Below are 25170 nucleotides of genomic sequence, written 5' to 3'. Positions count from 1 at the left end.
GCTGGGGAGGGATATATAAAACTGTTCCACTGTCTTTGCTAAGAAAACCACAACTGAGATCATGAATAATTGGACACAACTGAAAAATGACTAAATTGCAGTAAGTAATACTTTCCAATGTGTGTGTGTGTGTGTATATATACATATATATATACACACACATAATATGTGTGTCATGTTACTAAATATAAAAATATAACATTGTATTATGTATATATTCAAATATGTTGTACAATATATATGTAGCACGTATACACACATGTATGTGTCTATATACTTATAAAATACATGTTCATACATACACATATAAATATATTTATACACATGTGCATCTATACACATATACATGTACACATACATGATAAATGAATATGTGTGTATATGCATATACAAACATGCATGTGTGCATGTGAGGAAGAAAAAGTGGAGTAAAAAGATTAATTTTTCAAGTGGCTGCTAAGTTATTAGGACCCAAATACTTGTTGCAGTATTTAGTAAACAGGATTCAGATATTTCTTCTGTCCCTGGGCTGTTATGAAAAAAAAACACTGAGATACTAAGGATTCTGTGAACTGAGCAAGTTTGGGAACCTCCAAGATAGAAATCACAGAGTCATATTCAGGCTTGTCATGAAGTGTGTGACTGTATACACTTCTTCATTTATTGGTTAAGAGAGCTCTGTTTGCTTGGAGCTTGTAAGGGCACAACTTGCAAGGTCAGTTTACAAGACTAGGAGACATAATATGGTGAACACCTTCTATATAACAGTAGAGAGGGGATTCTGGGACTCCTGTCTAGTATCTCTCCAAGAGAAATGGGGTTTAGAGCTGGAAGGGACCCAAGAGATCATCTAGCTTAGCCTGCTTATTTTACAGAGGAGGAAACTGAGACTGGGGAAGGTGAAGTGATTTATCCAAGGTTACATAGGCATCAAAGACATTTGAACTCAGGTCCTCTGACTATAAACCCAGTATACTTTCTGTTGATCACACATTAATATTTCTACTTCAAAATGTATTTGAGGAACTATTCCACTTGAACTTATAAAAATCTTAAGAAACACAGGGACACATTTTGTCATCTCTAAAGAGGGGCTAAGGGACTTGTCTTCCATGGTCATCAGAACATATTTAGAGTTAAGATGCCAGTTTAAGTTCCATCTTCTGTGTGACTTTGGTCAAATCACTGTGTATCTCTATGCCTCAGTGTTCATAGTATTAATAGCTAGCATTTACATAGCACTTGGAACTTTTCAAAGAGTTTTACTCATTTGATCCTCACACCAAGCCTGTGAAGTAGGTGCTATTATCATCCCCATCTTATGGATGAGGAAACTGAGACACAGAGAGGTTCAGTGAATTTCTTAGCATCCTACAGCCTGTTAAGCATCTGAAACCATATTTGAAATCAAGTGGTGTCCCACCCATTGCACCATCAAGGAGTCATGTGTAAGATGAGGCAGTTAGATTCCATGACTGTTCAGGCCCCTTCTAGCTTAGAATGCTCTGAGCAGTCAAAGGGAAGGGCAGAACTCAAGCTTCCTGCCTTCCAGATCATTTACCTTGAAGAAAAGATGTCTTTCACTTGGTGAAATGAAGTCTCATCTCACCAACACTGAGGAAATGGATGCTCTTCTTGTGAATTTCCCCCAGTGTTCTTTATCCTGTCTGGTGAGCATCAGCTTTACTTTTTTAATACTTGGGTGAATTAGAAGCAGGAAACACAAACACATACACACATACACACACATATAAGAAAGTCTGTGTCATGTTTTATTAGATGGAACAAGTACATTCTTCAACTTTTTTTGAGAAACTAAAACTCATTTGGTTATGGCACCACTTTGCTCAATACCTTCATCGCCAAACCAAGGAGTTTTCCTGCACCAGGTAACACAATCATCAATACATTGCTAAAGTGATCCAAAAACGAGGAAAACTGGGACTTATTATTCTCAGCATCAAACTTTTCTTGTAGGTCCTTCATCTGTTTTTCCATTTCTTTAGCTTTTGCATGAAACCCTTCCTCCATCAGCCTCTTTTGTTCCTAAGACAAGGCAAAAGCTCATCAGCATTGCACAGCAGTTAGTTCCCATTCCACCAATACCCAGACAAATCTATGCATTTCTCCTACATAAGGTGTGAGCCCTAAACAGATGAGAAGAGAGGGAAAATGGTACAGAGGATTTCTCCTCAAGGGACATCCCTGGGCAGTGAGCAAATGCATCTATAGGTTAGGCCTCCTCTGCAATGACTCATCACTTTCCCACTGCTAGAGACAAGAAGCTAGACCTCAGGGCCAATGCTGAAATCTTGACAGCTGAACACAAGAGCATTTGGGTTGGAACCATGGTCCTAAAAGGGGGGGGGCTAGGTGGTAGAGTGCTGGACATGGACTTAGGAAGACCTGAGATTGAATCCTGCCTCTGACACTCACTGGCTATGACTTAACTGTTCCTTAACTGATAAAGCATCTAACTCTCCAGATTGTTGTGAGGATAAAAATGAGATAATGTTTGCTTTGTAATCCTTAAAGTGATATGTAAAATGCTAGACATCATCTTCAGCAATACTCTCAATTCATATTTGAGTGACTCAGATGTCCACGTTTAAAAAGGAGCATAAAATAATAGATATAGAGTGACTCAAGATGGGTTCAGGTCAACTTCAAAGTGGCTTGGCACTTTGATCAACACTGAAACAAATGTGAATCAGTACCTGCCATGTCTGTTACTAGCATAGGCTGTATCTGGCCAAATTTCAGGAGTTTAGTCAGGACCTACTCTATCCCATGGTGCTTGGGTAAGGGCTTATTGATAATGGTCCTAAAGTAACAAGGTCAGCCACTGGATATATTCTTGCTCCCAGACCTAGCAGTTGTAGGGTCAGGTAGGAGGGTACAATTGACTCAGTCTGGGATACTTGGCATCATCCAGCCCCAAACCCCAGGGGACTCTGGAATTAACTTGCACTGTCCAAGGTTCTTAGGATTACAGATGACTCCCCAGAAAACTTGGATATTTTTAGGGTCTTTGTTGAGAACAAAGAGGCTTTGATATGAATTCAGGAGGTTCAGTCAGAGTGGTGTGGAGGGGAGACAGATCCAATCCAATTTCCTTTGAGATTTCCCTTTCTGTGCTATGATATTAGAAGTACTAATCACAGGACCTGAAAGGTTCATGGCACTTTGTGGTTGTCAAGTCTTGTTTTAAACCAACATTATGGAAATTTTTTCCTACTGCAATTATATGCAAAAGGCTAGGAATATGGCAGGTGCAGAACACAATGGCCTTGTCCTCTGGGTTCACAGTTGGTCCTCTGTCTTTCTTGGCCTCCTCTCATTTGTATGAGGCAGTTTGTCCTTAGAGCCAGGAAGACCTGGATTCAAGTCCTACCCTTGATACATCCTGGCTGTGGGACCCAGGCCAAGTCATTTAGTTTCTTCAGGGCCCCCAGGAATTCTCTAGGACAATCCCTACAGGATGGTACTGATTGTACTGGTAGAGGAAATCTTCTCACTGCAGTTACTTCCATCAGTGAGGTCATAGGGCCACCTCACTCTCGCATTTATGGGGAAGAGACAAGGATTTGGAAATCAAAACACTGGAGGGGTCAAACTTAGTCATCTACAACTTTTAGAAAGGGTATCTCTTATCAGATGCTATCTGTGACAAGTTTAGCAATGGAAACCAGAACTTACTGAGCTCAAGACAGACAGGACGCTGTCAGAGATAATGCCAGAGATTGCTGAATAGGATTTAGAATTTAAAAATAGGCTTAAGTCTGAATGTATAAGTTAGTTGGGATGGCCCTGGATCTTTGTTGCAAAAAGTTTAGTTTCTGGAATCTGGAATCTCCTTGAGAGAAAAGGCCCATTCCAATTGAGGCTCAGATCTCATGGATCTCCTATGGGAGCAAAACCACTGAGGGATGTTCTTTAGACTGATGATTGTATCTTAAGTTGTCTGCCTTGTATAAAAAGGATATAGTAGAAAAGCTTCTGGGCATTAGGTCTTTGCTTTGAACAAAGTATGCCTACTGGTTCACTAGAAAAACATAGACTTCGGCAGGGGCTTGTGAACTTTGAATCTCATAGGGTGAGGGTCTGTAGAATAAGTTGAACTTGGAATAGACTAGCTTGAGCAGCTCATTGTGAGAACTCGGGGTAGGGGGATACTCTATGACTGATGCAAAAATCATTTGAACTGCCCAACAATTCAGTGCACTCAGTGAGGCAGATGTGACTTGACCCTGTCTTACAGGCAAGAACATTGAGGAGGAGGAGGAGAAGGAGGAGGAGGAGGAAAGGGCTCAAACCTAGATCTTCTGATGAAAAGTCCAGAGTCCTTTGCTCTTCACCATGCTAACTTACATGAAGGCAAATTTCCCTGCCCTGTGCATCTACCCATCCTTTTCCTTCCTTAGTGGGGATGTTGCTTCCTAAACACAGTCACTGATCCCAGATTTCATGTACCTTTAGCTTATGATCCAGAATCGCCTCCTGTTCTTTAAGGATCTGTTTCCTATCTTCCTCCATCTTCTGTTTCAGTTGTTTGATGTTTTCTTCATAACTTCTCTGCTGAGCTTCCATTTTCTGCTGCATTTCCATTTGTTGCTGTTCCAACAACTTCTTCTCCTTCTCAGCTGCTTCTCTTTTCACCTGTTCAACTGTTTGATTGAATAGAAAATATAGAAGATTAAATCAGGAGAGGCTAGTTTTCATCTCTTCCCAGTTAGTCAACAAGCATTTCTTAAGTGCTTACTAGAGGCCACTTGAGAGACCAGACAAAAAGAGGTTAAAAATAATTCCTGCCCTCAAGGAGATGATATCTTAAGGGAAGAAACAGAATCCAAATAATTGTGCAGATTCAATGAATAAAGGGCAAATGAAGTGGAAGGCGGGAAGGTATGTTAAAAGCTGGAGGGACAAGAAAGACCTTCTGAAGAAGGTGGGATTTTAGGTGAGGCTGTAAGGGAGCCAAGGGCTGAGTGTGAGGGAAAGCATTAATGGATTTAGAGACAAGGAGCCGAAAGTCCTGGAGATCAGAGATGGTTTGTTGTGTCTGAGGAACTGAAAGTAATCAGTGCCCCTGAAACAGCATGTGTAGAGGGCAGTAAGACATAAGAAGCAGTAAAAGGAGGAAAGGGTCAACTTATGAAGGATTTTTTATGTTGAATGGGTGAGTTTATATATGATCCTAGAAGTAAGAGGGAGTCACTGACTATGAGAAACAGACTGGGAATTCCTAAATTTCTTTTTCCTTGATTAGACCAAGAGAAACAGAGTTGAGGAAGTCTAGGGGAGCAGCTTCTCTGACCTGCTGGTAGTGGTCACAGTTGCTGTTTACAAATCCAGCAAGGTCTGGAATGGTAGAGAAGAAGGAATCTCAGGCATTTCAGCAAAATCTTCATGTCACAATGAGGCCCTTAGGGAGAATTTTGTTCCAAACCCATCAAATCCCCTCCATGACCAGATCATCAGATCCCAGCTCCCTGTACCTTCCAAGGCCTTCTCTTGTTCAGTGAGAGCTTGATCTGTCTGCAGGATGGCTTCTTCTGTCATTGCTAGTGACTGTAGAAACTTTTGGAGGACCTCATCTGCCTGGACAAACACATAAGACAGACACATAATTTCCCCCAGGCTGAGTCAGATGCTGAGAAGGGCAAGCACTCTGTAGTAGGAGCAATATCTGCTATATAGGCTACAATATTCTTTTTCTTAAAAGGTATTGACAACATTTTGGGGACCAGAGTGACTCAGAAGACTAAATACAAAGGCCATTAATGTGACTTATTTGTCAATACCAAATGTACCAAAATCCCAGAGCACAAAAAGGTACAGTTATGAGTGTACCATTTCATTCCAACCTTGAACCTGAAATACTAGGACAACCTGCACCAAGCCTGGAATGCTGTGATCCTCATATGGCCCAACTTCCTATATTCCATAGCACCTTTTCTAGGAAGAAAGAAGGGATTTCTATCAAGAACTTCCAGGTGAGATGTGAACTAAAAAGGCAACAGTATTCAGATATTCTCCTCTTGGGTGGTTATTGGATAAAGAAAGTCAATACTCAAATACCCAGTGGGATCAGTGGGGCCTTCCTTGCAGTGTCACCACTGCTGGCCTCCACGTCTTTGCTCACCTTTACCCCTTTCCTGGGAAGTTGGTGATAATCGTTCATTATTTTCTCTCTTTCTTTCCTGTAGAGCTGGTAACCCCCTGGCACAGAGTATGTGCCTTGAGAAATGGCTAAAATCAGGGTCTGTGAGAGGTTCTCAAGCTTAGACTGGCAATATTTGGTTGATTCTTCCTCATTTTGACAAATGAAATCATCCTTCTTGGATTCTAAGTTTTCCTGCCAGTGAAATAGAAAGAGAGAAAGGCAATGGGAAAAGGAAGAGATATAATAGCAGTAGTTACAATAGATGAGATGGATATGATGCCTCAAACACTATCAAAGTTCCCTATTACATTGTGAAGGGAGGGAGATGCTAAAGAAACTGTTGAGAGAAAGTCTACCTGCATTTGTTTTTCTGGAAAGATGTATAGTGTGACAGAATAAATTTAAAATTCTGACCTGAGAGCTGAGAGGGCTGGGTTTTAAATCTGCTACTCTCTATCTAGGTCACCATGGATGAATCACCTATCCTGTTTGGGGACCAAAGTGCCCACTCTCCAAACGATCCTCCATGTCCCTGTCACTCTTGAAAGTCTATAATATTGATTCTGCCTTGGGTGTTGGCCAAGTGAATGTTACCAGGCTAAGTAAGACTGAGCAGGCATTTGAGCTGGCAGTAGATGCTCCTAGAAGGAATCCAAGGGTGCTGGGCGTGGGAAGGTGCATAGAGATTAGCGAGTCTGTGAGCTTGAGAAAAACTGCAGTGTGTTCTCAGAGACCATGACTCCATCTATTCAACAATTACGTGAGTGGGTGGTATTTTGTCCTCTAAGAAGTAACTGATTTCAATGTGTCACAAAGAGGGAGCATCTTTTCATGGCAAGTGAGATTTAGGTCTTCCTGCTTCTTGGTCTCTAGAGAAATCAGTTTCTTCTCTTATGAGCTGGGGATACAGGCCCCAAGGTCAAAAAAATTGTAAAGACTCTGACAAGTCACTAGGCTTCACTCAGAAAAGAGAAGTGGAGAAATATAACTGAGAGGACATACCACCAGTTCCTTCTTGAACTTATTTGTGTCATCCTTGAAAGAATGCTTCATGAAAATTGAGATGGCTTCTTTCTCACAGTCTGTATGTAGGTTTAGCAGGTCCTGGAGGGTTTCTGTGGGGAAGTCCACCCTTAGCTTCATCTGTTCTACATAATGGTTGGTAGCTTTTTGCACAGCCGCTGAGTTCTCAGTCTGAGCCAATGCCAACACTGCATTCTCAAGGCAGGGAATGTCTCCCCTGGAGATTGTCTTCACATAGGTCTCCAGCAGCTTTCCCAACCCTGATGGACAAGATGAAATGGAAGATTAGGTGGGGAGCAACCTTCATTCAATTTGTTCCAAGTTTCAATTATCTAGTTAGTACAACCCATGCCTTGCCAAGAATCTCTTTGACAGTAATCTTAGCCAGTGACTTCTAATCACAGCTGTGTAATTTTGATCTAAGGACAGAGCATGATGAGTCAAGCTAATCACTTCTATATTTTAACAATTTAAATGGTTAGGAATTCTCAATTATTTATCAAACCAAAATATGCCTCTTGCAAATTCTATTCATTTCTCCTAATTTTGACTTTTGGGATGAAGGAAAAGCCTCCTTCCATGGGTCTGTTCTTGTGTGGACATCAGTCCTTTCATTGGCTTTAGTTGTGCTTTTCTGGAAATGTTTGACCTTGTCTATGTGTTTCCTAAAGTGAGGTGCCTAGAACTGAACACAGAATACCAGATGTGGCCTAATTGGATCCAAACACTTGGCTCATTCTTGGCAATGAAGGCACTGAATAACTTTGCATTTGAGACTACTGCAGATCTTTTCCCCAGGAACTATTTTCTGTCTCTATTTCCCCTATCCTCCAGGAAACTTGATTTTTATATGGAAAAGTTTGGAAAAAAGTTTATATGGAAAAGTTTGCATTTATTCTTACCAGGTTCTGTCATTTAGAATCATTATTTTATTCTGTCAGGATAACATTGTATCTCATTTCTTTCATTCAGCATATTAGTTCTTCTGAGCTCTATGCCATCTGCACGTAGGATCACCATTCCAATTGCATCATCTTTAACTTTGTCAACATTATTGAGAATATACTAAAAACTTGAGCCATGACATTATAGACTTCCCTTCAATTTGACCTCAAATTGTTAAGGGCTGTTTTGGAGGTCAGGTTATTCAATATGTTATGAATCTACCTAACACTATTACCATCTCTTTTAAATTTCTGTCTTGTTCATAATTATAGCATGACACACTGTTAAATATTCTGTTTATATCTATGTTAAGTTGTCACTATTTCTCTGACTTACAGCAATCCAGTTACAGTATCAACCAAGAAAATTGGCTTAATTTATGCAATTTTAGTGACCACTGCTTCTCTTTCTCAATGCTTATAAACTATCCCCTTAATAAGGTGCTCTTGAATACTGTCAGAAATAGAAGTCAAAGTCACTGGGTTATATTTTATTAAATCCACTCACTTAACTTTTGGAGAATTAAGGCAAGTGCCTTCCTCTACACCTGTGGTTCCTCTCTAATTTAATTTAATCTAATTTAATCTAATCCACCAAAGATCACTAACATTGTCTCAGAATGTATATTCCTAAGCATTTTAAACTGTAAGCTAGGGAAATGAGAACAATGAAAACCAAGTACATAAGGGCGTTAAAATAAAACTCTTACAATGCCTATCCATGTACAAAGAAAGAAAGAACACATATGCAGTCCGAATCAAGTATGCAATAGAGCATGTAAAACTCACGATTCCCATTGACCATGATTCCCCCACTAAGGGTCTTGGGTTTTGCATTGGAAAAGATGTAGGAGCAGAAGTTTTCTGCCTGATCCTTGAATGCAGGCTCCAGCTGGCTTTCTTGGACATCTTCAAGATGGGCTAAGATTGACCTATTATTTGTTGGACGGTCAAACGTAAAACACTTCCGTTTTGGAAAGAATTTTCTGATGCATTCTCGAGGAAGGTTGGCCATGTGAATTTTGGGATGCTCACCTGAGGGATAGGAAAACAGATCATGGTAAGATACAGGCCTGGGATAAGAGGGTGAAGAAGATGCTTAAGACTGGTAATTGCTGTATTCAAGTCTCCATGTATCCAATCCTAAGTTAGAATGATAGATACAGAATTTTAAAAATGGAACAAATTTAGGGAAAGATTAGTAGAAATCAAACATTTTCTTGTAAGTATAATGTATTGTGATATTGTGATAGGAAATGCCTAAAAACATGTAGAGAAACTAGATTTGCCCCAAATCTGAATGGAACTTCTCACAGATTCATAGTTGAGACATGATTAGATAAATTATAATTATGGCTCATTAAAATGAAAAGGCCCAAGAGCTGAAGGTTAAGATCAGGTTAACAGAAGGAAGTTCTACTTATATGAAGTTAAGAACAATTCTTCTTCTATGAACAGAATTATCTACAAACTAATTTTTGTAATATTTGTAGAATTCCTCTACAAACCCAGGAAACTGTCTCAGAAGTCATTTTCAACACTTCTTTCTCACCCATATCCTTTATAACCAGTTAGTTGTATTGTAGTCCCATGTCAATTCTTGAATTCATTGCTTTCTATCTGCTTACACCCCACATTCCCCTGAGTTCAGACCATCGTTATTTCTCACCCGGACTTTGCAGTAGCCTTCTAACTGGTATTCCAGCCTCTACTCCCTCCTCTCTCCTACTTATTGTACACACTTTGCCAAACTGATATAGAGATGAACAAATCTGATTATGGCACCATCTGACTCAAGAAGCTATCTACAGTGCTTAGCCAATGCCTCTGGAAACAAACACAAACCTGACTCTTTGCTGTTAAACTTTTCCCAGCCCAGTTCTAATCCCTCTAGATTGGATTCATATTATTCTCCTTGCATACTCTGTTTCGGTCACACTGGCCTCCTCGTTCTCTGGATATGATATCCCTTCACTCATTTGTGTGTTTCTGGCTAGGAAGTTCCTATGTCTGGACTTTTCTCCCTGTCACCTTTTCCTCTTGGATCCTGGAACTCTCTGCAGCCCTGTTTGGACAGTGCCTCCTCCAGAGATCTTTGATGATCCCTGTGATTCCTTAGTCCGTTCTACCTCCTTTGGTCCCCACATTTGTTCTTTATATTTTTTACTCATTTATCTTTCACGTTTTCCCCACCTAGCTTGTAACCTTTTTGAGGGCAGGCTTTTTTGTTGCTGTACACTGAGCAACTAGCACAGTTCCTTGGTTAGAGTAGATATTTATTGAATGCGTTTTTGACTAGAATTGAAGGAATTTATTGCCAAACATGAATTAAATATTTCCAATGAGATCAGCATCCCTGCCTGTATGCCATCAAGGATTTACCAGTCTACAATGAAAATAGTGCATGATTAAAGATATGTACAGTTAGATTTATATCCCCTTGTGAAGTGTCAGAAGAAAGGTTACTGGAGCAATAACAGAGCTGAATGGGAGCATCTGATGGTCACGCAGAAATCTTTAAGATAAGCAAGATGTATTTGAGAGAAACACAGCCAGTACTTCTCTAGAATTCTCAAGGGGAGAAGCCCTCTGTCCTCACTATCTAATGAATCTATAGCTAGAGGCTTTTTTGGACATCTTGGACTCTAAACTCTTTGTTTTACAAATGAGAAAACTGAGACTCAGAGACATTAAATGACTTACCCAAAGTAACATGTGCAGCAAGCACCAGAGATTTAATTTGAATTCAGGGCTTCTGACTCCAAATGTCATTCCCATTTTATGCACAATGTGCCTTCTCAAGGATATGACTGTCTATCTCTTGTTATGAATAAGGTCTATGCTGTTACTAGAGAGGAATAATTCCTCAGACTGTTCCCTGGACTGAATGAAATAATCCTTAAAATCAAATCATTCTCTTGAATTCAAATTCCATGTTTGCAAACCAACTGCAGGACATAAAGAACATCAATTCCCCTTTGTAAGTCTATAAGATACAAATCCATCACAGAAGTTGGCAAAAATCAGTTATCTCAGGAACTACCCCCACCTTGGAAGAGGTCAGTAAATGATGAAATTTCTGGAGCTACAAAAAAAGAGATTACCTAACCCTCAACAAAGCCATGAGAACCTTGATAGTTTTCAACCTTGATTTCTATAGTCTTTGTATGAAATTCAAAAGAATAGACCCAGGAATAAACAGCTAAGCTCCAAAGAAGAGGAAAAATATTGGTGTCACTTTCCCCTTTATTGCCAAGAGCCACTCATAGGCCAGTCTTAACTCCTAAAAAATTACCTTTACTGAGTTTCAAGGCATTTTCCAGGTACTCATCTGGGGTGATGGGACGGCCATCTAGCTCAAGCTCCAATGTAAAATCTCGCACAGTCCACACAAAGTCTGGGAAGAAGCCCACAAACTCTGCTGAGTCTTCTCCAACAACATTAGGTGAGGATTTGACCTTAATTAGCTCTGTCAGCTCTTTCACATATCTAAGATCATGGATAAGGAAAAGGAAATACCCACCAATATCATAAATTCAGTTATTACTTCTGGGATCTTCCCTTCCCTGCAGTGAATCTTACAAATTCTCTCCTCCACCTTTCCTTTTGTACTCATAGGATTTAAATGTAAATTCATACATTTGCAGATGTAAAAGGGCTGAAAAACAAGAGCTTTTCAGGGCAGTCCCTGATCAGCTTGATATTTGTTCCAGTCTTATTGAGGTCTCATTATGATTCCTGATTGCTTTACTATTTGAACACAAGTTCTTGTACTGAACCAGCCAGTCAGGAAGCATTTCTTAAATGTTCACTATGCATCAGGCAGTGTTCTAAGTGCTAGGCATATAAAAATAAAGGCAAAAACATGGTCTCTGCTCTCAAGGAGCTCAAGAACTTGACCCACAATGACAAAAACTGCAGAGGCAAGAAGAATAAGGATTGAGAAAAGACCAGTAGACATGACAATTTAGAGATTATTGGTAACTTTAAACAGAGAAGATTCAGTTGAATGATGAGGTCAGAGGGGATAGAAGAGAGTCAGAGGAAGGGAAGCAGAACAACCCTATCAGTGAGTTTCATTAGGAAGGAAAGTAGAGAAATAGGATTGTAGTGTTTTATGATAGCTGATAGCATTAAGCGAAGGATTTTTAAGGATGATGGAAACACCATTGACTTTGCAGATGACAGAGAAGCAGTCAATAGATAGGGAGAGATTGAAAATTAGTGAAAGAGCAAGGATGATAGAAAGAAATACCTGTTAGAAACGACAGGATGAGATGCAATCAAGAGCATATGCAAGGCCCTTGCTTTTGCAAGGAGAGGGGCCTCCTCTTTATGTGAGACAGAGGCGAAGGATGGGATGTAGAGGAGGATGAGTGAAGTGAGATGAGGAAGAGGAGTGAAGAAGAGACTTGGCAGTAACAAGACAGAAGGAAAAATGGAATGATTAACATTTCAGAGTTCTTGAAGATGGAAGTGGAATCCTGATGTCTAATGGCAAGCTCAACCAAGGTCTATCCAAAGCTTTACTTATGCTCCTGGTGCCAGACTGTCATACAAGGATCAACCAGTCTGGTTTGGGGACATTGACCCCAAAAGATTGGCCACTTAGTGACAGGTATTTCTGCGCAAAATAGCTCGTGATGGTGGCTCCTAAAGTGTGGATAGTTTATCAAATATCCTGGTGAAGGATAATTAGCAATGAAGATGTCATGGATGTTCTGACGTTCTGAAAGGATACTGCATCTGTTCCAAGGCCTGGTGGTTGATGGTATTCATGCTGTTGTAGACAAAAGTGCTGCTGAGCAGGATGGCCAGGGCAAAGATCCAGGAGTCATTCTTGGAGTCACCCTACAAAACAGATTATGTAAGTTAGCCTAGTATTCAGATCTTCATGGGTGACACTGCATCACTTGTAGAGTCAGTGATCAGTTCCACTGGAGTCAGGGAATACACATTTGTTCAAGATTTGATGTCTTAGGGTTGGGGCCTGAGATTTACTCTAAGTCATTGCCTGGAATCTATGACTAAAATATTATCTATCTATCTATCTATCAATCTATCTATCTATCTATCTATCTATCTATCTATCTATCTATCTATCATCCACCTATCTTTATATCCATCTTTTTGTCTGTCACTCTATATTTTATCCATTTGACTTTCTAATCTAGCCAATCAGAGAAAGATCGAGGCTGGCAAACCTGGAGCCTATTTTTGCATTTACTTTTTTTCAAATCATATTTCATTTTTCCCTTAATTGCCTCTCCCCTCTGATTGGAGGACTGTTGTGTACAGCAGTAAATGCCTCCCAAAACCTTCTTTTAGAGGGGACTCAGATCACACCTTTCCAGGTAATTCTCCATTTTCTATCAGCAGCTCTGCTTGGTTTAGACTTCATGCAATATCCTGCCCCTGCACAGGATTTCCCCTTTCCCCTTCCCCCATTTTCAGCTTCCTTTTGTCTTCCTCCATTAGTTTGCAAGCTTCTTTTTTCTTTCTTTCCTTTTCTTATTTGTATCCTTAGGATGGTGCCTGATGCATACTAGTTACTTAATATGTTTTTCATTGACTTGGCATGGTCATAGCCTTCTTGAGGAACACAAAAATAGGACTTTTGCTCTTAAGACTTCACAATTTCCCCTTGAGATTGTGCCCGTGAATGTGTACCTTGATGGGGATAAGGCAAACTTGGGAAGGAATTCAATGCTAAAGAATATGGGGCTTCAGCAGGCCAGCATAGCCACATATAGAGATGGCTCTACTCAGGTGCCCGTACTCTAGCCAGTAATATCAGCTCTTTTACCTCACAGAACAAGGGTGGGGCTCTAGCAGTTGCAAAAACCCTAAAGAGCAAGAATTTCTACGTGAAATAAAGCAACCACTAATCAGTTGTTATAGAATGCATTGTGGGATCAACAGTTTCCCTGACTTTTATATACAGCCTGCCAATACCTGACAGTTGTGCATCTGCTTTGCATTTTTATAAGCTTTGCAAAGGATTTTATACAGATTATCTCATTTGAGTCAAATAATAATCCTAGGATGTAGGTGCTTTTATTATCTTCATTTTACAAATAAGGAAACTGAGTTAGAGAGGGTTCAAGTGACTTTTCCGGCTTACATGGCGTATGACTCTCTGAGGTAGAATTCAAAGTCAGATTCTTATGACCCCAAGCCCAGCACTCTGGCCACTCTGTTCCCTGGCTGCTCCTTGAAGGCAGGAGCTGAGTGACTGATATTTTTGTTCCCTGAGCCCATCAGGGAGTAGGTTCTTAGCAACTGCTAACTACAGCAGACTGCTCTTTTTATTCTCTGGAGAATTTACAGCCTTGAAGAACAATTTCAGAAGTAGGTTTTCAGAGGCCTTTTAAAGAAATGAAAACCATCTGAAAGAAATGGGATTCCCAGAGAGTCAGTCTGAACTGAGGTCCAGCGCCAGCCTCATCCTAGGGTTTTGGTCACTTCCTCTTGTGGCCCATCTTTTTCTGCAGCTCGAACTTTTGGGAAATCCTTGATACAAGGAGAGTAGTAGGACCCTGTGATGGGTCCTTTATCTTTACTAGACAAGGCTTTCTTATTCAACATGATGGCAGCATCCCAGGGCCCATCCAGCTTGATCACCCCACAGACACATTACACAAGCATCCCCTAGCAATAGTTTGTTGTACCCCCCCTCCCCCCCCACACACACAGGCCTGCCAGATATAAGAGGTCATTCCTTCTTGGATTAGGCAGAGTTAGGAAGGGAAACTGAGTGAACAGAATGTCACTGATTCATTTACCTTTTCCACATCTCCAAGGCCCTCAGTATCAAGCAGAACTAAGGTATGGTCAGATTTTATGGGGTGAGGGACGCACCACATCCAGATGCCCTTTGTGTGAGACTGCACAGTAGAGCCAAGGGAGAAGCCTGCAAGGGAAGGGTGAGACATGAGGGTCCATTGGAGGCAGGAAGCCAAAAGGCTGAGACAGCCAAACTCCTTGGTCCTAAATGGAGAGGATGACAAGCTCCTCAGTGGGGAAAGAAAAAGAACAAGGATTAAAGGTAGCATTTATCTGGCACATTTTGTTTGTGTTCTCTCCTTCTGTCTTCGCAGTAATGCTGTGAACTACGTGTTTCTTTTATGACTGAACTGAGACTGAGGGTGGTAAATTACCAGGTCTGGGTCACACAGCCAGGGAGCAGTTGAGGCAGCTTTCACAGTCAGGTCTTGCTGGTTCCCAATCCCACATTTTCCAACATCAGCAACTTGGGACAGGGGAATGCATGCATTCAGTTTACCCAGAGCACTTTTATTAGACTTATGGGGTAAGATTTATGGTAAAGGTGGCAAACAAGATGGATGAGACCTTCAGGTGTGTCTGGAGACATCACCTTTCTTAACACTATCAACCACACCCACGGCTGTAAAAAGTTTAGACTAACTCCAGAATCCTGAGCTTAGAGAAGGAAGAGCAGTCCAGAGGAGAGCATCATGGGAGTGTTGGTAGAGAGCAAGGAAGGACACAGGACAGCTGTGGGACCCTGGGCAAGTCACCGAATCTCTGTGTACTCCTCTCTCATGCAGCTCTCAGCAAACTTTCTAAGACCTGAAGTGACAGGGAAAGAACTGATCTACAAGAGAAGCCAAAGTCTCTACTCAACAGGACCCACCAGCCAGTTGCATCCACACACATAGAGCACAGCACAGCACAGCTATGAGGTGACTTCCTAGAATCAAGTCAGCTTCACTGGGATTCTGACTTTGTAAGTTGTTACTGAAAAACTGTCCTTATATGAATCCATAACATCTTTCTTTAATGGGAAGAAGGAAGCAAAGGAAACAGGCATTTCTTAAATGCCCACAGCGTACCATGCACTGTGCTAACAATTCACAAATACCTCATTTGATTTTGATAACAACCCTGCAGCATAGATGCTCTAGTTATATCCATTTTACAGTTGAGGAAAACGAGACAAACCAAGATCAAGTGACCTGCCCAGGATCACGCTGTGTCAGTCAGTGACTACGCTTGTTAAGTGAACTTAGGGTTCGCTTGAGGTTCAGCATTCTGTCCACTTTGAAGGCTTGTCCAGAATGCCCATAAACCCAAGTCTGCATGAAGAGGGTACTTCTCCATGACTCCTTTATAGCCCCCAAAGCTTTCCTCTTGAGGAAAATTTGCTTTCTTTTTTTCACTGGTTTCTATCATTTAATTTTTGGTAGTATTGTTTTTATTACTGCTATTTGTATTGTTTTAAAATATTGTTTGAGGTCTCTATTTTCTGTGCTCACTGAGTGGCCAAGTGACCTTTGCCCATAGTAAAGCAGGGTGAGCTTAGAGGAGCCTTGCACAATTATCTGTTAGATTTGAGTGTGAGCACCAGAGGTACCGGCTATTGTAGGTTTGAACCCTGACAAAGGATGCTGGTGTAAGAATGTGTAGCTACTATGTGAAGGAACCACTGAAAGCTCTTCAAATAAACCATGAGCCACTTTAGAGGGGCTTGAGGTATTGGAGAGTTTCTTGGAAAGAAAACTGCATCTTGGGATCTGTGAGAGTTTCCTGACAGAAGGGAACTTTGTCAGATTCCCAGAGATAAAGCTAGGAAGGAGAAAGCAGACTGGTGTGACTGATGACACCGTGCTATGATATCCTGGGACTCTGCAGTTTTACTTGGGGGGTTGGTATGGAGGCTTATAGAAGGTTAACCCATGGGGAGCCTTTTAATGATTATCTTCTTCTTATCTAGGTTGATGAAGTGATAGATAGAGGCCATTTTGGCAATGAAAATAGTCAGTGCTAAATGTACCCAGATTTGATATGTTATGAAGGCTCTTAGTCCTTCGTGTACCTCCCTTGAGTAGGAGACCTGCTTAAACATCTTGTAACCCTGAGTATTTTCTCTTTTTGGGTGGAACCTCAGTAAAAATGAAATCCCCACCAGAGAGGGATACCAAAGTTGTGACAAATTGAGACTTATTGCAGTATATTATACACCACTGGTTTCCAAATCGATCAATGATTTAAATAGTTTCAAAGCTTGAATCATGAAAAATTGACAATGGATGGAAAGTTATATTTTCACAGCTGTTGACAGAAGAAAAGTTTCATGTCTCAGAAAATTATAAGGCAAAATATAAAAACAAATAAAAATGGTAAGTAACAAAACCAGTCAATGAGAATGATTAATGAGATTTTGCCCAGTTCAGAACTAATCCATTTAGTCCCTGAGTTGTGGCCCTCAATCAAGGGTTATCTGTATATACTTTAATTTACATGTAAGATCCTGGAACTCTGGGACTTTGTCCTGCTTCACAATGAAATGAAGGGGCCTTTTGTCTTAGCTACCACCACCACAACTGCTGACCAGCTGTCATGTGGACAGGAGGTATGTGAACAGCAGTGTGCCTCAGACCAGCAGCCTTCCTGGCAGTCTGGCCCACAAATCTAAAATGAGGAAGGCAACTCTCACAAGGGGCCCTCCATCCTTACTGCAGTGAACAAAGCTGATGACCAATTGGCTGTGTGGGATGACCTCCTTAATAAAATTACAGTCTTGACCAAAGGAGTAAAAAGGGAAGATATTTATTCAGCTTTCTTGAGAAAGGGCACTCCTGCCTATGTTCAAGATGGCTGAGGAGGGTGAGGGTGTGCCCTGAACAGCAGTTTTTATAGATCCTGATACAATACCCCCACCTTAACCCCTTCCTCTTAGCCCATTGGCTGACCTTTGAGGGTACAATCTATTCATGGAAAATCTATCCCGGGGGGGCGGAGCCCAGATGGCGGAGTAGAAACACACACATAAGCTAGCTCTGAACCCACCACCCATAAAATATCTGTAAAAAAGATTCTGGAACAATAAATTCTGGAGCAGCAGAAGCCATAGAACAATGGAGCGGACAAGATTTCTGTTCCAGAGAGACCTGACGCGAAAAGTCTGTCGCACCCTAGACTGGGAGATGAGCCCAGCCCTGTCTTGGCTGGCACCAAGAGGAGCAGATCCAAGCAGGCTTCAGGGAAGGAATCTCCAGCAGCCACATGGGTCCTTGCACCCACGGGGCCCAAAGGTTGATGAGAGTGTCTTCTAGGCTTGCCGAGAGGGGAGTGGGTACCCCCATAATTCAGGCCCCCTCAGGAGGCAGCAGCAGAGGCAGAAGCAGACCAGGGCTCCTCAAGCAGGCAGGAGCCTGGATCCATTGTTGAAGGTGTCTGCATAAACCCCCTGAGGGAACTGAGCCTGTGAGGCGGCCTTGCCCCTACCTGAGCACCTGAACTTAATCTCACACTGAATAGCAGCCCTGCCCCCTCCAAAGCCCTGAGGCTGGGAAGCAGCATTTGAATCTCAGACCCCAAGTGCTGGCTGGGCGGATCTGGAGGCGTGGTGAGGGTGGAAAGAAAACTCAGATGTCAAGTCACTGGCTGGGAAAATGCCCAGAAAAGGGAAAAAAAATAATACTATAGAAGGTTACTTTCTTGGTGAACAGATAATTCCTCCCTTCCTTTCTGATGAGGGAAAACAATGCTTACCATCAGGGAAAGACACAGAAGTCAAGGCTTCTGTATCACAGCCCACTCAATGGGCTCAGGCCATGGAAGAGCTCAAAAAGGATTTTGAAAATCAAGTTAGAGAGGTGGAGGAAAAACTGGGAAGAGTAATGAGAGACATGAAAGAACAGCATGAAAAACAGGTAAACACCCTGCTAAAGGAGACCCAAAAAAATGCTGAAGAAAATAACACCTTGAAAAATAGGCTAACTCAATTGGCAAAAGAGGTTCAAAAAGCCAATGACGAGAAGAATGCTTTCAAAAGCAGAATTAGCCAAATGGAAAAGGAGATTCAAAAGCTCACTGAAGAAAATAGTTCTTTCAAAATTAGAATGGAACAGATGGAGGCCAATGACTTTATGAGAAACCAAGAAATCACAAAAAAAATGAAAAGAATGAAAAAATGGAAGATAATGTGAAATATCTCATTGGAAAAACAAGTGACCTGGAAAATAGATCCAGGAGAGACAATTTAAAAATTATGGGCCTACCTGAAAGCCATGATCAAAAAAAGAGCCTAGACATCATCTTTCATGAAATTATCAAGGAAAACAGCCCTGAGATTCTAGAACCAGAGGGCAAAAGAAGTATTCAAGGAATCCACACAACACCACCTGAAAGAGATCCAAAAAGAGAAACTCCTAGGAACATTGTGGCCAAATTCCAGAGTTCCCAGGTCAAGGAGAAAATATTGCAAGCAGCTAGAAAGAAACAATTCAAGTACTGTGGAAATACAATCAGGATAACACAAGATCTAGCAGCTTCTACATTAAGGTATTGAAGGGCGTGGAATAGGATATTCCAGAAGTCAAAGGAACTAGGACTAAAACCAAGAACCACCTACCCAGCAAAACTGAGTATAATACTTCAGGGGAAAAATTGGTCTTTCAATTACCTTGTAACACAAAAAGAATTTTAAGAAAAACAGAGTCTTTATTGCTTGGTTTCTCAGGGCCAGGTGAGACAAACAGGGCTGACACAAAGGGCCCCTGAAGGGTCTTCACTAAATATACCTGTTCTACTCACGGTTCTCATAGGACTGGAAATTCACCCTCACTGGATCTGTTAATTATCCTGAGCTGAATTCAACCTACAGCAGGAGGATCAAATCACTGACTCCATCTTGATCATTCCCTCCCCTCAGATCTTGAAGAGATAGCTCAGATTCTTTCTTCTGAAACCCCTAAGAAGAGGAGCACCCTTAATCTCTAACCCTGATTGTCCACCTTGCTTCTAGCCTGGCCACTGCAACCATTGTTCTGGGGAATAGTACCCTTGAGACAGGGGAATCTGTCCCTGCCACCACCAACAGCTGACCAACAGTCACTTATGGGCATCACCTTTTGGCAGCAGGTAAGTCTCAGAACCCTGAAAACAACAGCATCCCCTTCACCCTGGCCAACAGTTCTGAATCCAGCCCATTTCTATCAGAACTACTGATGGCATCTCAGGCAACTCTGGTCCAGGGGGCCATCCCTTAGATCTGCCTATTGACTCTGCAAATGCTGTAACCCCTATTTCTTCAGTAGCCACAGCAAGCAAAGACCCCCCAAGACAATCCTTGGTATTGACCAATGGTTCTACAAGGGTGGTTTTAATCAACAGAAGAGACAAAGAAGATGCATTACTATCAGATTTCTTGCTGAACCCTTAGGCTCAATGGGTCTTTCCATGACTTCAAGCTGAACCCTTCTGTGTATTTTCTCCTCATTATGATGACTTTCTTGAGAACAGGGGCTATCTTGATTTCATACTGGCATTGTCAGTACTTAGAACATTAGATGGCATGTAGTGCTTAATAAATTCATTCCTTCATCAGGGGAAGAAAGGGGAGGGGGGAAGATTCTAAAGGTAAACATGTTGATACTCTCCAGGGCTCAGTTTGAATATGCAACAAACTAAGTAAGCTCTAAATACATTTCAAAACATAAAGCCACAATGTAGTATAGTGCAGACAGCCCTGACTGGAGCCCTGACCTGGGTTCAAATCTTGCCTCTCTTGTTTGCTACCTGTGAACAATAATAAGTAGTCCTCTCTGGGGCTCAGTTTCCTCAATCATTTGCTGTGGAGTGATTTAATTCACAAGTATTACAGCCTATGATCTAAGCCTTTGATGGACACTCCTTCACCTGACTCAGTCTCTCCTGCCTGGAATGCTCCCCTCTCATCTCTGCCTTTTGGCTTCTCTGTTTTCTTTCCATTCTCAGGAAAACTTTAGTGAGAATCTTTCCTGGCTCCCTTAGTGCTAGTGCCTTTCCTCTAATGATTATCTCCAGTGTATCTTGTATAGATCTCATTTGTACACACTTGTTTGCATGTTGTCTCCCCCTTTAGACTGTGATCTCCTTGAGAGCAGGGATTGAATTTTCCTTTCTTTGTCTCCTAAGAATTTAGCAAAGTTTCTACCACATAGTAGACACTTAGCAAATGCTTGTTGACTGACTGGAAGACAACAGTAAACCAGAAGTCAACTTTTAAACCTTCATTAGGTCTTAGACATTTCTTGTAGCAACTGTAACCCTGTGGCACAATGTTCCCCAAATTCAGACTCCTGGAGGCCAAGACTCCACTTACCTTTGTTCTTTCCTGCCAACTTGTTCATCAGGTAGGATTTTCCAGTACGATACATGCCAACTATAGCTACCACCACCACTGGCTTGGTAATGGAAGTAAGAATCTGTAGGCCTTGTTGGTTTACGATCAGCTCTCCATTACTGTTTTCTACCAGACATATGGGTGCCTCCATGGGCACTGTTGATGCCATGGTCACCTGCAAATTCAGAAGATCCCCTTAGATAGAAATTAAGATGCAGAATTCACACAATCCTCAATCAAGATTGCCTAGGTGAGTCAGATATTAGTAACAGCCAAAGAGAGGATGCTCTGTCCTTCTGGAATTCTAGTTTTAGGACCACAGAACTGCTGATGGCAGCTAATAAAGATGTTGATAATAATGCCAGGTAATGTAATAATTACCTTTATGTAATGCTTTAAGTGTTATAAAGCACTTTATAAATATTGCCTCATAATAAGTCTGGGAGTTATGTGCAATTACTATCCCCATTCTTACAGAAGAAGAAATTGAGGCAATCGTCAGGGCTTAAACACAGATCTTTATGACTCCTGTCCCAGCTCTGTATCCACTGCACCACTGAGCTGCCTTAACTAGCTGTCCTGTGAGGTTGTTCTTGATACCTAGTGCTGTCACCTAGGGAAAATATTCCCAATCTTTGAAAGTCCTGCCCTGGAAATTTCTGCCTGGTACAGCAATTACATCCCTTTGTATTATGCTAGTCCAGGTCCACTGTGGCCATGACCATGAGTTGGTGTGAGGGAGGGATAATATGGGACAGTGTCTGCGGTAAATATGTTGAGATAAATAGGGTTTTTTAACTACTGCTTGGTGCTAGTGCCTTCTCAATGTTGGCTGATCTGCTATAGAGTGATTTCTGCGCATCGCTCCCTTCCCCCACTCCACCCAGATTTCTGATTATTGCTTCAGTTTCTATTTACTGACTTCTGTTTTTCCTTCTGAATTTGTGGAAACCAAGGGGCTCTTTTGTTGGACTGTGGAAGGGCACTGTTCTTAATCATTGGCATCATGGAAGAGTGGATAGAGAGTTGGTTTGGGAGTCAGGAAGACATAGGTGAAATACTGTCTCCTACATAACCTGAGTGTGTGACCCTACTTAAGTCACACAACTTGCCAATGATCCTTGGATCTCTTTAAGTCTATTGCAAAACATTTGTAGGGCCTTTATAGGGAGAGGAAATTTCATTCCTAAGGATATTATTACACCAGAGAAACTTTAGGTCCACACCAAAAAAAATCACTTGTGGAAGTCACCCGACTTCTAAATAGGGAATAAGGACCCCAAATTCTGATCTCATGATAGGAATCTAGAAACAGCCCCTCAGTGGCTGCTCAGATAAGACTGAACCGCTGTCCACCTCAGTCCCTTTCAGTGAGGTCTCAGAGCCCCAGGTCCAGAGCCCCAGTTGAACCCAACCCTTACAGACGTAGTAAAATTGTAAAGAACTTTGTGGTCCTTTTTGGGGTCCAGTATATAAGGCCAGGAGAGAGGACAGTCACTGTCCCTGCCTCATAGGATCACCAGGGATTCTTTCTTCCTGGTTTATAGATGATTTCCCTGAGTTTCTCATCCAAAACAGATAACCAGTGGATCTTTACTCCTGGGAACATCTCCAGAGCTTGGAACAAGGCAACCTTCACTGGGTCATAAAGAGAGGGTAGGCTGCCTTCTGTATGAACCTTGACCTCATAAGTTATAGTGCCTATTAGGTAATGGGGAGCAGTGCAAGTACACTTTCCCCATTTCTCTTGGATTGGAAATAGTCCCTATCTCGATACTCTGGGTCAGGAGAGGACAATGAAAAGTGACATGATATGCCATTCCCTAACATGAGACTTGTTGAGGCCATGGGGCAAGTTGGATAAAGGGCTAGACCAGGAGACAGGAGGAGCTGGGCTCCCATCCTGTCAGCCACTCATCCCAGCTGGGTCCCCATGGACTTAATGTCTGCACCTCAGGCTCCTCATCTGCGTGTTCGTCCTTCGTTGCCGAAGAAGACCATGCCATCAGAGAAATAATCACATGACTTGCCCTCAATTTTGCTTTGAGGGAGGGAGGGTTGATTCTCATCTGTGCAATGGGCACAATAGCAAAGTGCTTACTTCACTGGGTTGTTGTGTGACTTCAATGAGATACTTTCTCTAAAGCACCTAGTGGACCACGTGTTATTCCCCTTTGTGCTTTCTCTACAAATTCTTTTAAGGTTCATCTTGAACTGCTCCTAATTCATTAGCTCAATCTAGTCTTTGCCTCCTGGATCACTGCCTTGTGCTGGTGATAGTGATCACTGGCTGACAATAGATGATCCACTAGAGAAGGAAGTGGCAATGCAGTCTAGTAACTTTGCCTTAAAGCCCTATGATCTATGGGGTCATGGAGAGTTGCAACAACAGTGCTTGCTCAATCAGCATTTTCCCCATGTAGAATCCAATCTTTGGATGGAGCCAAGTCCTGGCAGTCCTCCCAGCATTCCCCTAGCAGCCTGCTGAATAGCAGTGAGCACCTAGAGTCAAGGGGCCCCAGAGCAAGGGCCGTGCCTGCTGTTCCTGCCCCAGGCTCTACCTAGGAGGAGCAGGGCCATCCTCAGAGAGGTCCATCCAGCACTGGGGGTAAAGAGCATGTGTTGCACTCCCTCTATACTGTCTCCAGGCTGACAACTATAACCCCACACTCCCAGAGTATTCTGGGAACTCACATTGCCCTACTCCTGAATAGTACACTTCCAGACTGATATAGATTCACAGAGTTTTACAAACTTTATAGATTTGGTCTTCTCCCAGCAAAAACAAATGCATGCCCCTACCACTGAGATTGCCTAAGTGGCAGAAGATCAAGCCCTACATGGTTAAAATCCAATTTTAGTGTGGTTTCACTCTGCTAGGCTGAGAGTCATCAATTTCACATCTTTTACAGACCTTAAGCAATCATGTGGTCCCATTCCCTGCCTGTACACACTTATGATTTCATCCTGTGACTTACAGAGGTTAAAGGATTTAGCCTGATCAGGAAACTAGATGAGCCAAGGCTAGAACCAGATGCCAGATCTCCCATATTGTGGCTACATCCTTTTTCCTTTAAGCTTGTCTTGCTCTGTTTTCTGAGCAGTGACATCTGTAGAATGAGCCTGTCCCCCTCAGCACTTCCAACTGCCTGAGAGGGGATGAGTTGCAGTGTCTCCAGAATACAAAGCCAGGGACCAGTGTTGGGCTTCTGACTAAGTAGCTAAGGCCAGAGGAAGTTGTTTGGATGAATCAGTGCCAACCAAACATGTATTATTCAAGCTGCCGCTTGTCCCTTCTCACTCGGTTTTAATCCTGAGATAAGCCTTCAAGCTCCAAGGAGAAGATGCAAGGAGGATGGAAGAAAATTTGGAAATTGCCCTTACCTACTTGAGGAGGCTTCAGGCCAAACAATTGACGAATGCTCTCAAGTTTTCTCTCTCTCAGCTCTTCCCTTATTTGCTCTTCTTTCTCCTCTCCTCCCTTCTCTCTGTTGCTTGTCAAAATGCTTCTATTATTTATAGTAAGAAGGAAAGTATGGGAGGGGCAAGTGAAGTTGAAACCGAAAGCAGATCTTTCTGTTCCTAACTCCCTAAGCCTAGAATGAGAGACTAAAGTGCATGTATGGGTGTGCTTGAGAAATGCAAGAAATGCCTAATTATTCACCAGATGTGAGAGATTCAACAAAAGTATTTTCTATTGCTAACCTCAAAAACATCTACACATCCTTTATACCTACCATGATAAACAGAGCCCAGGGCCTCACAGCACACATTCTTTAGGTAGATGACCTAGGTCCCTGACTGCTGGCATTAAAGTATTAAAATTTTGAAACCTCTTATCCACTGACATTTATTTTAATCCCATGTAGGGCATTAAAGGGCAGCTATGTGGATAGAGTGCTAGG

General features: G+C 41.9%; 1 protein-coding gene across 4 annotated transcripts; it reads right to left on the bottom strand.

The window, feature by feature from the left end:
• Nucleotides 1–1749: 1749 nt before the first annotated feature.
• LOC140529941 (guanylate-binding protein 7-like) lies at nucleotides 1750–24789 on the bottom strand. 4 transcript variants are annotated; one of them, XM_072648990.1, is made up of 11 exons: nucleotides 24650–24789; nucleotides 21245–21440; nucleotides 14919–15046; nucleotides 12875–12984; nucleotides 11429–11622; nucleotides 8923–9168; nucleotides 7169–7449; nucleotides 6146–6358; nucleotides 5499–5601; nucleotides 4474–4667; nucleotides 1750–2046 (listed from the first exon to the last, which is right to left on the bottom strand). In XM_072648990.1, the coding sequence occupies exons 2-11, from the start codon at nucleotides 21432–21434 to the stop codon at nucleotides 1831–1833; spliced, it is 1875 nt and encodes a 624-aa protein (XP_072505091.1). In that variant the 5' UTR covers nucleotides 21435–21440; nucleotides 24650–24789; the 3' UTR covers nucleotides 1750–1830. The 4 variants fall into 4 exon arrangements, with proteins under 4 accessions (XP_072505091.1, XP_072505092.1, XP_072505093.1 ...); XM_072648991.1 differs by having other exon boundaries at nucleotides 24654–24749; XM_072648992.1 differs by lacking the exon at nucleotides 6146–6358.
• Nucleotides 24790–25170: the final 381 nt, after the last annotated feature.

This window comes from Notamacropus eugenii, chromosome 2, assembly GCF_028372415.1.
Source record: "Notamacropus eugenii isolate mMacEug1 chromosome 2, mMacEug1.pri_v2, whole genome shotgun sequence".
NCBI classification, from domain to species: domain Eukaryota; kingdom Metazoa; phylum Chordata; class Mammalia; order Diprotodontia; family Macropodidae; genus Notamacropus; species Notamacropus eugenii.
This window is presented reverse-complemented; position numbering and strand designations above follow the sequence as displayed.